The sequence below is a fragment of the Brassica napus genome, unplaced genomic scaffold, assembly GCF_020379485.1.
Source record: "Brassica napus cultivar Da-Ae unplaced genomic scaffold, Da-Ae ScsIHWf_3045;HRSCAF=3843, whole genome shotgun sequence".
NCBI lineage: Eukaryota > Viridiplantae > Streptophyta > Magnoliopsida > Brassicales > Brassicaceae > Brassica > Brassica napus.
This window is the reverse complement of record NW_026016285.1, coordinates 30,832-45,386: the sequence shown is the minus strand read 5'-3', so window position 1 is coordinate 45,386 and position 14,555 is coordinate 30,832. Positions and strand designations below refer to the sequence as shown.

The 14,555-nt window shown below is 33.3% G+C and overlaps 1 protein-coding gene and 1 pseudogene across 2 annotated transcripts; both read right to left on the bottom strand.

Moving 5' to 3' along the window:
* Positions 1–882: 882 nt before the first annotated feature.
* Positions 883–2,205, bottom strand: LOC106434113 (annotated as a pseudogene).
* Positions 2,206–6,263: 4,058 nt separating this feature from the next.
* Positions 6,264–7,719, bottom strand: LOC106434096 (20 kDa chaperonin, chloroplastic). 2 transcript variants are annotated; one of them, XR_001286690.3, is made up of 4 exons: positions 7,337–7,717; positions 6,987–7,153; positions 6,546–6,779; positions 6,264–6,457 (listed from the first exon to the last, which is right to left on the bottom strand). XR_001286690.3 is itself a non-coding variant. In XM_022719349.2 (3 exons), exons 2-3 carry the CDS (start codon positions 7,149–7,151, stop codon positions 6,546–6,548), a joined length of 399 nt encoding a protein of 132 aa, XP_022575070.2. In that variant the 5' UTR covers positions 7,152–7,153; positions 7,337–7,719; the 3' UTR covers positions 6,264–6,545. The 2 variants fall into 2 exon arrangements, 1 of the variants encoding a protein (XP_022575070.2); XM_022719349.2 differs by having other exon boundaries at positions 6,264–6,779; positions 7,337–7,719.
* Between the last annotated feature and the right edge of the window lie 6,836 nt (positions 7,720–14,555).

Sequence of the window (14,555 nt, the reverse complement as noted above, 5' to 3'; positions counted from 1 at the left end):
GCAGATTTCGTCTCTGTCGATTCAGACAGATCCAAGAGAGTACCCCGAACCCGATCGAAATTTTACCGGACGGGTTCATGAACCGAGTCTCGAATCTGGGCTTTGTGTGCGGTTGGGCTCCACAAGTTGAGATTCTGGCCCATAAAGCAATCGGAGGTTTCTTGTCTCACTGCGGTTGGAACTCATACTTGAGAGTTTGCGTTTCGGCGTTCCCAATCGCCACGTGGCCTATGTACGCGGAACAGCAGTTAAACGCGTTCACGATGGTGAAGGAGCTTGGTTTGGCCTTGGAGATGCGTTTGGATTACGTGCTGGCAGATGGAGAAATAGTGAAAGCTGATGAATCGCTAGAGCCGTCCGATCTTTAATGGAGGGTGAAAATGTGCCGAGGAGAAACTGAAGGAGATTGCGGAAGCAGCAAAAGAGGCTATGATGGACGGTGGATCTTCGTTTGTTGCGATTGAAAGATTCATCGACGAGTTGATATTTGCTATGGATTGTTCCAAGTCTAGAGAATAACATATACTTGATGAAAAAAGTTGAAGTTGAGCAGAATAAATAAATAATATTAAGTCTACGATGAAGAGTGATAAGTGAATTTTTAGTCATATACAATATATGTTAGAACTATTTTTTATAACACAGTAGATGAACGCAAGCTTTAATTAAACCACATTGTCTTCTGCAACTTGGTCATTGACAAATGAGAACAAACAGTAGATGTGTATCTTTGTTGAAAGCCGCTTGTCTCATGAGTCATTCATCAAAGAGTAGCCTAAAGAGTTTGAAATCAAATACACAGTTACATAAAAAGCTTAATCATTTACAAGAAACATGACATAACTTCAAGAAGTGCATAATAACAAAACAAAACCTGATTCATTCCCTTCAAACCTGTCTCATGAGTAGTTAACCTGATTCATTCCCTTCAAAGGTAGCAGCAATAGAATACACGAACTTGTAAGACTTTGGAACTGTAAGCACAGCATCGAACCACTCTACCTTTCCCCAAACCTCTTCACTGCTGCGCGTTTCCAGCGAAATCTCTGCACACACACAATCATCTTCTCCTTATACCCAACGTGCAGGGACATACTTATCCCAAAACACCACCAACTTACCACCACTTGCAACCAGATAAACATTGCTATCGGGTAAACTTAGGCAGTCCTTCCAAGCCTTTAACTTTCCTCCAAACATCTGATTCGGTGCTACGGTTAGACCAAAGTAGCTCCCCACTGGATGATGCATATCGATAGAATGCTTTCTCTATCAAACAGAGAGTACCAGACCCTTCTACGGACACTGTACGATCCTTTAGCCTTGCAACCACAAGCCACCTACGAGACGACGCCCGCCGCTACATCATTGTTTCTGGTAAGCCCTTCCTTGTAAATCTCTGAGTCTGAATATCTTCTTCTCGGGAGGCACGGGCTTCCAAGTTTGTGTCTTTACGTCAAACACTTGCACAAAGTTGAGAGAATCTGGGCTCTCGGAGCCGCCTGGTAAAATAATCATCCCATCACACTCTGGAAAGGTGTGAGCAAGCCTCAAGCTCGGAGTTTCAACCCACGTGTGTGTTCGACAGTCGAGAAAGAAGACGTCAGAAGAGCAGGGCCCATCTCTGACTGCGTAGAGCTTATGACCAACAGCTACGAGATTTGACCATTCCACTGGAGGAGGAGAACCGAGAATCCGAACCTGACCCAAGACATTGCCACTTGTTGAACTCTTCTTCTTCTTTTTCTTGTTGTTAAGGGCTTTGTCGGGTTTCCGACAGAGAGTGAACCAGCGGAGGCAAGGGTCATTAGGGAGCTGCAGGCACACGTAGAGACAGTTTCTCGGTGCGGTTTAGTAGAGATCGGGTCTGGTAAAGCTCCGGTGAAGAAGTGAGCGAACGAAAGGTCTTGGAGACGAGTGAGAGAATCGGGTAGTGGCAATCTCGAGGCGCGGGCGAAGCAACCCAATACTAGCTCATCTGGGAGTGGCAGATTGGTCGTAGGTTCTATTGCTAGCTTCTTTGACGGTGGCTCTTCACCGGAACCGATGGCTGTCAACGACATTTCAAAAAGATTAGGGTCTTTCTTGGCTCCACTCTCTCTCTCTCTCTGCACTGCAAGACTACAACTACTTTGGGCCGCCCGTAAGCTATACGCGCTGAATTTGCGTGTGAGGACAGAATAGCCACATATTGGGCTTTGTTTAAAGAGTTATTTTCACGACTACAAGCTTACTACGTGCTTTCTTGAAACTAAATGGATCCCACAGTTTTTAATTTTGTTTTTTTTTTTCTTTCTGTAAAAGAAAAATAATTTTTAATGGTAGAGAAATTCCAATAAAAAATCTAGAAAACAATGATTTTAATGACAAAAGAGAATGAAGAGGATGAAAAGACTTTTAATGGCAAAAGAAGGAAACCATGTTGTTCGTCCTTCTCTCTTGTGAAGAGTCATACAAAAAGTCGACAAGCTCTCGCCGGAGACAAGATCTAATCGTCCACATTGTCATGTGTCGTAACTCTCTTACATGTGTTCGAAAACCGGGTGGTGGCCAGAAATCAAAGAATCATTTGGCGGACATGGACAAAATTTTTTGGTTAAAATCAGTTAAAACTCGATTTGTTGAAAAAAAATTTAATTGTTTTTTGGTTAATCTAAATAAGATTTGTAAGGTTTTTGTGTTAAAATAGCAAAGAAAATGATGATTAAGTGAAAAAAAATTGATGGTGGCTCGAATAGAAAGTTGTAGAGTTTTCTGTAACCTAAAAGGAAGAAGACATGTTATTTACAAAATTGCCACCATTAAAGACAGAGTGGTTGTGGGCTTTTTCGATGTGTACACTGTTGTGAAGATATCATTTTGTACACTATTGTAACTATATTCGTGTACACAGTTGTAAATGATATCTATGTGTACATCGAAGTAATGATACATAACTCCTCATTTTCCCATGGAAACATGTACATAGTTGTAAATGATATCTATATGTGCATCGAAATAATGATAACTATATTCGTGTACACAGTTGTAAATGATATCTATGTGTACATCGAAGTAATGAGTCAAATCAACTATATTCGTGTACACAGTTGTAAATATAAACGTGTACACAGTTGTAAATGATATCTATGTGTACATGGAAGTAATGGTAACTATATCCGTATACACAGTTGTAAATGATGTCTATGTGTACATAGAAGTAATAATATCTATGTGTACATCGAAATAATGATACATAACTCATATCCCATTTGTTAGATTCTTTTCATTATTATGTGGTTCTTTATGATGTATTATTTATTCGAATACTTTTTATATTAAAAAAACTAGTTAAAAGATCTGACAAACATCAAATGTCAAAGTTGACCATTGTTGTTATCAAGCTTCTCACAAGTGGTGGCTGTGACAAAAAGGAGCACAGCGATGACACCTTCGGAGCTTCAGAACCAGTGCCACAGTTTTGAATCTCGTCTTAGAGTTTGAGACAGAGGTGTATCCATTGAAAGAGAGAGATTTTATACACCATGATTATACCACTATTAGAGATATAGCTTGACATATCTCAAAAGATATGTTGGATAATAAAGATATTGATTATGAACATATTTTCTGGAAAAATGTTCTGGAAAACTAACATTCATTTAACAAAAAGAAAATTAATGAACTCAAAAGCAAGAAATGAAGAAGAAGATACATGGGGGTCCACTTTGTTTTGTCTCTTAACTAAGAAAATGTAGAAAAAGATATATGGGATCCACTTAGTTAGTGTATTAGACACTTATTTAGTTAGATTGTAACAGAAAGTAGGCTTTGATTAAAGAAAACTACCTTAGTAGTGAGAACTGCTCTATTATGTTAATAAAAACTCAAAATTACCTTTGGATGTAATATTTTCTTGTTTAAATATATGAAGAGCATTTTATTTCTGGTTTCTTAGACTACCTCCATCAAGAGGTTTTAAAAGAGAGTTCTTGAAAAAAAACCAAAAAAAAAATGGAAAAAAAGAAAAAAGAAGAGAACCGCTGCCTAAACCAACACCATTGGAATCACTAAAAACCCCGTACGCGTAACTTTTTTATTGGCTAATTTTTTGCCTTCTCTCTCTTCCTCTTCCTCTTCCGAGTTGTTTTTGTTTTTCTCTCTGAGAAATCGATGTTGGAGAAGAAATATCCAAATTGATCCGACGAAGATCGTTGTCTGCTCGTAAACCCGAATCTGATGGTCAGTCATCAGAACCTTCTTCCTCATCTCCGTTCACGTTGGGGATTAACTCCATATACCCCATACCCCCCTAAATGAATTCTTATTGTCCCCTCTCTATTCTCTCTACCCTTTTATCCTTGCACTTCCCAAAATAGCCTTTCTTCATTTATTTCTTCAATTAAATAAACCAACAATTTTCAACTACCTACATGGCCCACAATAATACCTCAACCAATGAGAGCTCAGTTGGCCCACATGACCTTCTTCTTCCTCGTACTCTCTCCTTCTCTTCAACCTCCATTGGCGATTTTGAAGCTCCTAAAACAGGTAATTTTTGTTCGTTTGAGATGATTTTATTTTTTGTAAAATAACATTAAAATGTCGTGTATATCATGGATAGTGTTTAAAATATACGATTTGATGAAAATTTGAGAGATTTAAAACGATTTCAAAAAACTGTGTTTAGGGCTTTCGGGTATTTTTATGTCCGTTTTTGATGATTTTTTTGCTGAAATGTTATTAAAACAAGTGTATATCTCCGCTAGTGTAAAAAAAAAAGATCCAATCAAAATTATGATAGATTAAAAAAGATTTTGAAAACTGTGTTTATAGATTTTGGATATATTTTATGTGTGTTTTGATGATTTTCTGTGTGTAATTTCATTTATGATGAATTATATATCAAGGGTAATGTAAAATCCTAACAATATCGTCCTTAAAGCGGATTAATTAGTACAAGGATAAGTTCTGGGTATTACTAGTATAACTACTTTTACTAAGGCAAAATAGTTTTACTGGAAATACTAGGATTATTGTATTTTATTTCTTACTAGTATTTCTAGTATTACTATGTATTGTACTGAATTAAATTAGCATTAGTAAGAGAATATTATACGGGTGAGAATTAATTCTAAGCATCTTAATAATGATAATTCTAATGATATTCTATTTTATTTCAGGAAAAATGCAAAAACCGCCTTGCACAATCATTTGTTTTGAATACGAGAAATATTATATGAAGGATAAGGCTGAAATAAAATGGATATCGAGAGATGGTGAAGGAGAAGATGAAATTCAAACGATTGTATTAAAGAAATCAGTGGAAGAGGTCACATACTCTGCTTTGGTTGAGCGTATTTGCAGAAAGTTAAAGGTAGATGAATCTAAGATGGAAGCGAAGCTTAGTTACTTTCCAATGGTATTTGTATTCCAATACGTCATCATATATCTGAAATGATGAAGACATTTTTGGTTATCTACTGCAAGTTAATCATGAGCAAAGTGTTCCACATGTGGAGTTCAACAATGATATAAACAAAGAGGATTATGTGTAATTCAGACTATTAGGATTACTAGTTTTATTATGTGTACGTCGGATTACAAAGATTATTGGTTTTATTATGTGTTACTCGGACTACCGTATATATTGCAAGTAGTACGTATGTTTAGTATATAGAACCCATATATTTATGTTAATAGACTACGTATATAGTAAATATGTATATTTAAAACTATTTTTGGTGATTATTTTCAATAGTTTAAGAAAACTTATCATTTTCTAAAAAAAAACTTCCTTAACTTTCATTGTTAGTAGGTGAATTGTTAGACTATAGTAAGGAGAATATAACAAAATACGTATTTCTGGCTAATTTTTGATGCAAATGTTTTCTTTACCAATAATCATAGTGTAAAATCATTGGTTTTACTACAAAAATTTCTCTTTTGTCATGGTTTAACTAGATAAACGTAAAAATGGTCAAAGTATTACTATGTGTAAAGTAGTATTACTATCTCCTTGAAGATTACTATGAATTACTAAATGTTAAATATAATATTAAATCTATTTATGACGGCTGCACGTTTTACATGTGAAATTTGTTTGTTCTTTTAAAAAAATTCCCTTATTTTAATATTATATATTTTAGTGTTTTACATGTGTTAATCATTTTTGGTATTTCATTTTATAGTGGGTTTAGGCATAGTAAACCTAATATATCCAGTTATCTGACTAACTCATTTTTGGGCATAGCAGACCTAGTAAATCCATGCAACACACCAAGTTTTAAAAATTCAAAAGCATTATCCTACCAAATTTGAAACATCCAAAATATTTAAATAACATCATAAATACATAAATAAAAGATAAAAAACTAAGAAAGGCCAATATCATCTTCCTTAAGAATGAGATGTTTCACATCGTTGAACTCCACCTCAGTTCCAGCGTACCTGTGGAGTAAATGATTTGTGCTCCAGTCTACACCATAAGAAGAAAGGCCAATATTAGCATGAAACCGAAGCAAACGAAGAAAGAGCAGCGGCTTGAAGGGGATTGTGAGGTTTACTTATAGGGACAGTGATATCAACTTTGTTTTTCCCAATAATTCCCCTTTCAGCCACAACAATGACTTAACCTCCTTAAGGTTTCGATTGACCTGTAGATGGAAGTAAGATACCTCCCATTGTCTTCTCCTCTGCCTCCTACCTGTAGATGGAAGTAAGATACCTCCCATTGTCTTCTCCTCTGCCTCCTTGATCTTCACTAAAATTCTATCTCCCAATGGCTTAATTGAAGTGTACTGTAAATAACACAAGAAACAATCAAAAACTTATAATTCATAACTAAGGGAGAAGGAACGCATCCAAATATCTTTACAAACCAAGCTTGTAAAAATAACCTAAAGCTATGTTTTTTTTTTCATGTGGCCAGAGCTATAGAAACAGCAAATCCAAACATTCAGATAAGTTTTTTCACATGTTCAATCAAATGAGCAAGTAGTACGTACCTTAGGAGCAACGACAGAAGCAGCTTTGACAACCAAAGAACAGAACTGGCTCTGCTTAAGGGTGCCTGGTTTCAAAGTTCCAAACTTGGCACTCGAAACTCTGAGCGAGGCTAAGCTCTTGGCTGACACAGTAACTGGTGATACTATAAGTTGTTTTGTCGCCATTTCTGCTATCAGTCAAACACACATAAAACTTACAATTGTTAGATTCGACCCAAAATTGACCAATTTTCTGCAAAAACCAGTCACTATTGGTTTCTCCGCCCAAAGATAAGACCTTTTATGTTCAATTCTCGCTGTGAACCGATAGTGAAGAGAGAGGGTAGACAGTAACGAGAAGAGATTCATACCTTGAGGATAAGAGAAAGGATTCCCCCCAGGCCCCAAGCCAGTCAGTTTGACAGTGGCTTAAAGGAGTGACGTCGACGTCGTCTTCTTGACTCATTATCGTTTTCAGCGCGATGTGACCACTTTTGCCGTTGTTGCTGCTGATGGTTCTGCTGGTACGACTGATAATTAGGATTCAGCGGCTCTCCACGTCCCGGCTGATATCTTGTCGGTCAGTGAAAGAACAGAAGAAAAAACGAATCGAAAGTTCCAATTTTTTTATTCACAAATTGAAGAAGAGAAAGCGTTATAGAAAAACTTTCTCTGGAAAAAAATTGGTTAGAGGGAATAGAAAGTGACAAATACGTTCTCAGTTGTTCTTGTCGGAGGGCTTCAATGGGTTAAGTTGGAACGAAACGCGGTCATTTTAGCTTTAGATGGGTCGGTTTTGGTGATTGGGTTTGGGTGGTCGGATCTTTAGATTGGGCTGTGTAAATATTCTAGTTTACCAAGGAGCAATTCGTCTTTAGCCACTCATTAGCCTTATTATCCATTTAAAAAAAATAAAAAATAAATTATCCCCCTATACATTAAAAGAAAAGTCACTTTAGTGATTTCTGCTGAGTTGACACTCATATAGAGCTTCTTAGGAAAAACGTTATAATTCTATTGGCTGGTTTTTTTTGAATTTTTCTTTTTTTATTTATTTAAATCAATCGCTTATGTAGACAAACCCAAAACTATTGTCGATTTCGTTAAGCTCATATATAGCTAGGGGATAGTAATTATCGATTTAGTTTAGCCTTGGGTATCCGTTCGGGTTCGGATCGGGTATTTCGGATTTTTGGGTATTTCGGTATAGAGGTGTAGAACCCGTTCGGGTATTTCTGTTTTCGGGTAGGGTTCGGGTATTTCAGATCTGGTTCGGATATTTAGATTTTGAAAAAAAAAACTAAAATTATCATTTCTCAAGTTTCTCATATTTAAAAATAAAACTTTCAGTTAACTAATTTTTTATTTTTAATAGATTGAATAGTTAATAGATTTGGACATAACATTTTAAAACTAAAAAGACATTAGTTTAGTTATTTTTTTTAAATTTCGGATGTAACTTTTTATTAATTTTTTCAATAAAAAACTTGACATGCATTTTAAGTGAGTAGCAAATCATTTTTTTCGTAATTGTATGTATATCATATGAACTTAAAGTATGTGTAGTATCAATATAAATATTTTATATAAAATGAGAGATGTAAACTAGAAATATAAGATTAATTATACATATGTTCGGTTATCTTCGGATATCCATTCGGGTTCGGGTATTATCCGTTTGGATTCGGGTATTCAATCTCTCCTTATTCAATACCTGTTCGGGTATTTTGCTACTTCGGTTCAGATTTCAGTTCGTGTTTTTCGGATCGGATTCGGGTGCCACTTTGGATATCGGTTAAAGTGCTCACCCCTACTAATTAGGTTGTTTGTTTTTAATAACTTACCTTTCAAATATGGATTACTTGTGCAAGTTGAAATCATTAAATATGCAAATAACTTATTCACAAAATATTTTAATGTTTTTAATTAGGTTGTTTGTTTTTAATAACTTACTTCTCTAATATGGATTACTTGCGCAAGTTAAAATCATATCATATACAAATCATTTTTTGACAATACACATTTAATATATTTCTTTAAACGATTTTATTATTTATTGTGCAAAATATTAAAATTATTAATATGAGAATAAATCGACTGTATATATATAGGAGACACCCAAGGTCTTAAAATACAAACATTTTCTTTTCATTCTTTAAAGTATTATTCACAAATCTCTCCTCTCATACTATTAAAGTATTACGACAATGCTGCTTGTGTGCTAAGAAAAATGTGTTTAGACGCAAAGGCTCCTCATCTTTAGACCCCTGAACTCAACTCTTTGTGTCTTGTCTCCAAAAAGCATGTCTGGTCTATCTTTTTCATGTGTTGAATACTGGTAACGACAATATGGTCTTCCTTTTTTTATATGTAGACCAGGTCGTGAGAGTGATAGTGATCCAGAAAACCTTGATTGAACATGCTGAGAAGCTTCGCCAAGTTAAAGCAGTTCTTGAAGAGGTTCTTTAGTACTTTCTCTCTCTTTGTTGAATATTGTCCGGGAAAGTATTACATAGTATTATTTAGTAATACTATCTTATATCATTTTTTTTTGTTGAATATACTATCTTATAAGTAAGCTAGCATTATGCATTTTTTATTTAATTCATGAGGTCATTTTCTCACAGCAGAGAATTTTTTGGAATGGTGCAGGGAGGAAATTTCTCAGGGATATACAGGAAGGTTCAACTGAAGCCGCTGAAGTGAGATGGTGAAGGCGAAGAATAAAGACCTGTAGAGGCCCTTATGATTCTTAAATACAACGGTGTTCTAACTCACGCTGGTAGAAAACAGGTGTTTACATACTCTACCATTTAATTTGTCATTGTTATATATATATATATATATGTTTTCCAAATATGGAAGAATTGTTTAACTTATTGACGTTTAACATCACTTGCCATATAATCTAACGAATATTACAAATAACAATTTATGGAAACTATTCTCGAAATTATTGAAAGACTAATAATGTTTTATTTATTACTTTTAATATTTATAACCTATAAAATAAAATGAACGAAATTTTATATAAAATAATTATAATAGTTTTATCCTCTCTTTGATGAATTGTGTTCGAATATAATTATATAATAACTATTTTAAATATTACAAAATCCAAAAATATTTATTAATATTATTTTTAAATTATTTATCGTTGTTTAAAGAATAAATTTATCATAATTTTAAAATAATTTATAAAATGCTTACAAAATTCAAGGCAAAGTTGCACTTTCAAGAGTTAAGTCGAGATCTGGATTAAAAATCTTAATAACTGGTAAAGAAGGGAAGCCGAAGACAAAAACATTGAATGTTGTCTACAACAAAATTTTCAGAATATTCCGTAGTCACGGTACGTAATTTTAATCTATTTTTTTTTCAAATACAAATTTTAAAATATATAAACTGCTACAATTATTTATTTTTTGTATTTGCCAGATGGGTTGTGATGAGTTAGGAGACCGATGACGGTATGTCAATTTAATATTATTTCATGTTCAATAAAATTTAGAAATTTATAAATCTATCAAATAATGTTAACCCGTCAAATTGCTTACAAAATTTATTTAATTTTTTGCAAGTTTCTAATTGAATTTGCTTTCTTTATCGAGAAATGTACTTCATAATTTATATTATTTATGGATAATATTTTGATTTTTATTATCTTTTCTTTTAATATGTCTACATAAATGTTTGTTTATTATTTATAGAAAAATAATATTATTCACCTAAAATAAAGAATTACGAAACATATACAATACAATTCTAATTAATGATAATATAAAATCTGTTACTTTTCAAAATATACACTATTTACTCTATTTTTTGAATGAAAGTATCTTCGTAAACACACAAAATATTTTGTGATGTTGCAATTATACATACACACAATATCTGCCTCTTCATACTGACGTTACTGTGTTCTCTTTCGTGAGGTACGGACCGAGAGAGAACACAGGGTGTGGACCGATCATGTTCTTATGTCCTGTGCGGACTGGTCACCTAGTCAATATTATTAAAACAGGATCACCTTATCTATTAACCTTATATTACCATGGTATATTACGAAAATTGCCACTGGTTTTTCAAACAGAATTTTGCCCTTCATTAACGGTAAAATGGTCAATCGTATTTTGGTCCCCCATCTCACGATCCCCACGATTAAATTATCTCATACAGATTTTTATGCATCTTTTATCTCTTCCCAGTAAATCCTTTTATTTTAAAACAAATCCTCCTACTTCTCTTTCGATTCATCTGCTTATATCGCCTATTTCAAGAACCAAGCAAAGATGCTTGACGGGAAACGTTGAAAATCTTTTTATAATATTTGTTTTTGTGTTAATTCGATGAATTGCATCTGTTGATTTTGACACAAACTTAAGAACTGCAAAAAGAAAATGATGAAAGGATTAAAAATCCGAAAGGTTAAGAAAACTTTAAATAATCTTAATTTTCCTCAAAATATGATGATTAAGGCTGGGTCCATCACTTATTTGTTAAATCCAATCAAAAATGAGATGTTAAAACCATCAGACTCGTATAAACCTGTTAGCGTTTTCTTCTTCAGGTTGAAGACGGGGACAAAACTGTAATTTACCACTCATTAAGCCAAACTCGAAGAAGTAATAAAATAGGGCCAGCAATTATTCGAACCAGTTATTACTTCAAGCCATTAAAACCCGGCTCAAACCATCAGCCCACTTCAAGCTTTATAAAATTTGATACGAAATAATGTAACATATATATTTGAACACATAATCAGTACATATAATTTGATTGATACTGGTCATTGCCCTCTTTATTCGGTAACCATGAGTCCATGATTAAAAATTGGTCATGGGCTTTGATTTTGTCAATACAATAAAACAAACTGTTAAATTACTATGAGCCTTTTTAATGGTTGCTTTTCAAAATAACAATTAAAATTGAGATTGATTGCCTAAATGACCTTTAATTAGATAAGATTAAATCTATTTTTAATAAAAGTAGGAACTATAATTTTATTTTTTTGTTTACAATATTAATAGCATTGTTACAACTAAATCTGAACCATATTATGTGCGGGTCACCTAATTTACCGGTTCGACCACGAGTCTAGATCAAATATAAAAACATTGATAAAAACTATTAAAACCCCTGCAAATATATATTATTGATTTAGTCTAAAATATACCAAGTAAATCTTATGTCTCATCAATTCAACAAATTTAATTCTTATAAAATACATAAGAAATATAAAATGATGTTGTGAGATAAGAATATACATACAAAATCTCAAATAAAAAATTAATAAATTATGTAATTTTAAAGAAAAAATATACCCGCCTTTTTAAAGGGCGGGTCAGAATCTAATATTATATTAAAGGGACATACGGGGATTTTTTAGGAGGGCATGGGGCATATCGAGTTAAAGTCCGTTCACGTTCGACAAGGAAAACAAGAAGCCCATCCTCGTGAAAGCTCCAAAGTCCAAACCCACGACGGAACAACGATTCGGATTCGGTGACGATTCCGACTTCTTTCATGACGGGGTCGATCGTGGGGAAGAGATTCTACAAGAAGGTGATGACGAGAGAAGCGGACGATGGGAGTGGATGGACTGTGATGCTCGATTACAAAACACTTAAAACGCCTTCGAAGAGACCTCTCAAGCTTCCTTCTTTGATAGGTCTGGGCAATTACAGATGCTAAGAGACAAGGGTATCTTGGTTTCAAAGAGTTTATCGTTGCTATGCGGTTGAGAGATTCATGTTTGCATTACAGTGATGAAGAATTACACAATCAGAGATGATACTCTTTCTACTTTCTCTCTAGCCAGGAGGTTTGTTTTTGAGACCCATCAGAGATGATACTCTTTCTACTTTCTTTCTAGAATTACACAATCTGATTTGAATGGATGTTTAACAACGCAGGTACAAGAGCATGGGTTTGGCAGTCTGGTTTTCTTAGGTTGTTCTTGGTATAACATTAGTCCCCTGCACTCTGCTTTCTAGGGAGGTACTTCAGTGTGGTGCATTGGTTTCCAGACTTCTCAAGCACTTTACGCTCATGCATCTTCCTGTGTTCACTCAAAGTTCTGCAATTTCCTCTTGTTTTAAGACTGTTTACACATTAATCATTGGGTTCATGAGTTGTTTTTTCTACTTTTTGCAGTCAGGATTTCTGATGTAAGCTATGAAGAGCGGGATGATCCTGATGGTCGATTGGAACGCAGAGGCTTATCAGGTGACTCATAGTGAGATTCACTTTACAATCTGTTTGCAGGTTTCTTCCTGTTCCATTCGTTGATACCATCTGATCAAACTTCTTATCATGACTCTTTGTTCATTCACACCTTTGATCAAACTTAATGTCATGTATGTTTTTCTTTCATTTTATAAATAAAATCATTCAACTTTCTAAAAAAAGAAATTTTATTTTAAGAACTTCAATGGGTTCTCCCATTGGAGGAGAAAAATTTAATTAGATTAACAAGGGTTTTTAAGTTTTCAAATCACAAAATTAACTACTAAATAATTCATTAGAACCCTTACTAGTCTCTTACTGATGGAGATGCTCTTAGAGCTGGGATTTTAAGAAAATATATAATAAACTGTTTTTTAATTTTTAATTAAAAAGTTAAATACAGTACTAAAAATTAAGAAACAGTTTTTTATATTTTTTTAAAAACTCCGCCCTCAGAAACTAGAAATAATGATGCTCTAAAGGATAACGAGCTACTGATCAAGAATTTTACTTTCCTTTCGATTTATAGTTTGCCTCTGGCAGCTTTTAGCTAAAAACATGAGATGAACAAACGGAAAATTGCATTAAAAACTTAAAAATAATATTCATTAACACTTTAAAATTTGAAGCTATTTAACTAGCATATTAAATTAGAAAATACCCTATGATAGCACTAAAAATGTTTATGTCACAAATATAGACTTTAAAGACCAAAATGACCAAAATGTTTCATTAAAGAGATAAATGTACACTTATATCCTTAACGTTAACTAATCCAAACCTTAGGGTTTAGAGTTAAATAGTGAAGATTTGGGATTGAGATTTAAAATTTTATAAAATAAAAAATAAATATTAAAAATTTGAAAATAAAAAATTTTAAAATATTTTCAAAAATGTATTTTCGAACTACAAAAATAAAATTTGAAAAAATATAATCTAAAACTATATAAAATTTTATAAAAAAGTTCGAATTTGAAAACATATAATCTAAAACTATAAAAAATTATTATTTTTAAATTTTTATTATTATTTTTTTATTTTTATTTTTTTATATATCTAGGATATTATGGTCCTTTTACCAATTAAGTGAAACATTTTAGTCATTTTTCTCCATGTGATCTATTTTTGTGATCTAAACTTGAAAATGATCTATTTAGGAGAATTGCCCTATTAAAATTTCAAGTTGGTTTTTCTATCATAAAAAGCCTTCAACATGATTCACTTGTTGTTCAAGTTGAAAATCTGACATGTTGATAAAATAAGGTGTCAATTTTTTTTCTGTTGGGACTCATATGTTCAAAAACAAAATATAAAACAAAAATTTAACGCTTTTATATAATTTTGAAATGTAAAAATTCTTAG

What these genes read in the sequence shown, in the direction of transcription:
- LOC106434096 (XM_022719349.2), bottom strand. Translation starts at nt 7,151, where the DNA reads ATGGCGACAAAACAACTTATAGTATCACCAGTTACTGTGTCAGCCAAG. An exon ending in CTTCTGTCGTTGCTCCTAAG is followed by an intron (nt 6,780 to 6,986) that starts GTACGTACTACT and finishes TGTTATTTACAG; the next exon opens with TACACTTCAATTAAGCCATT.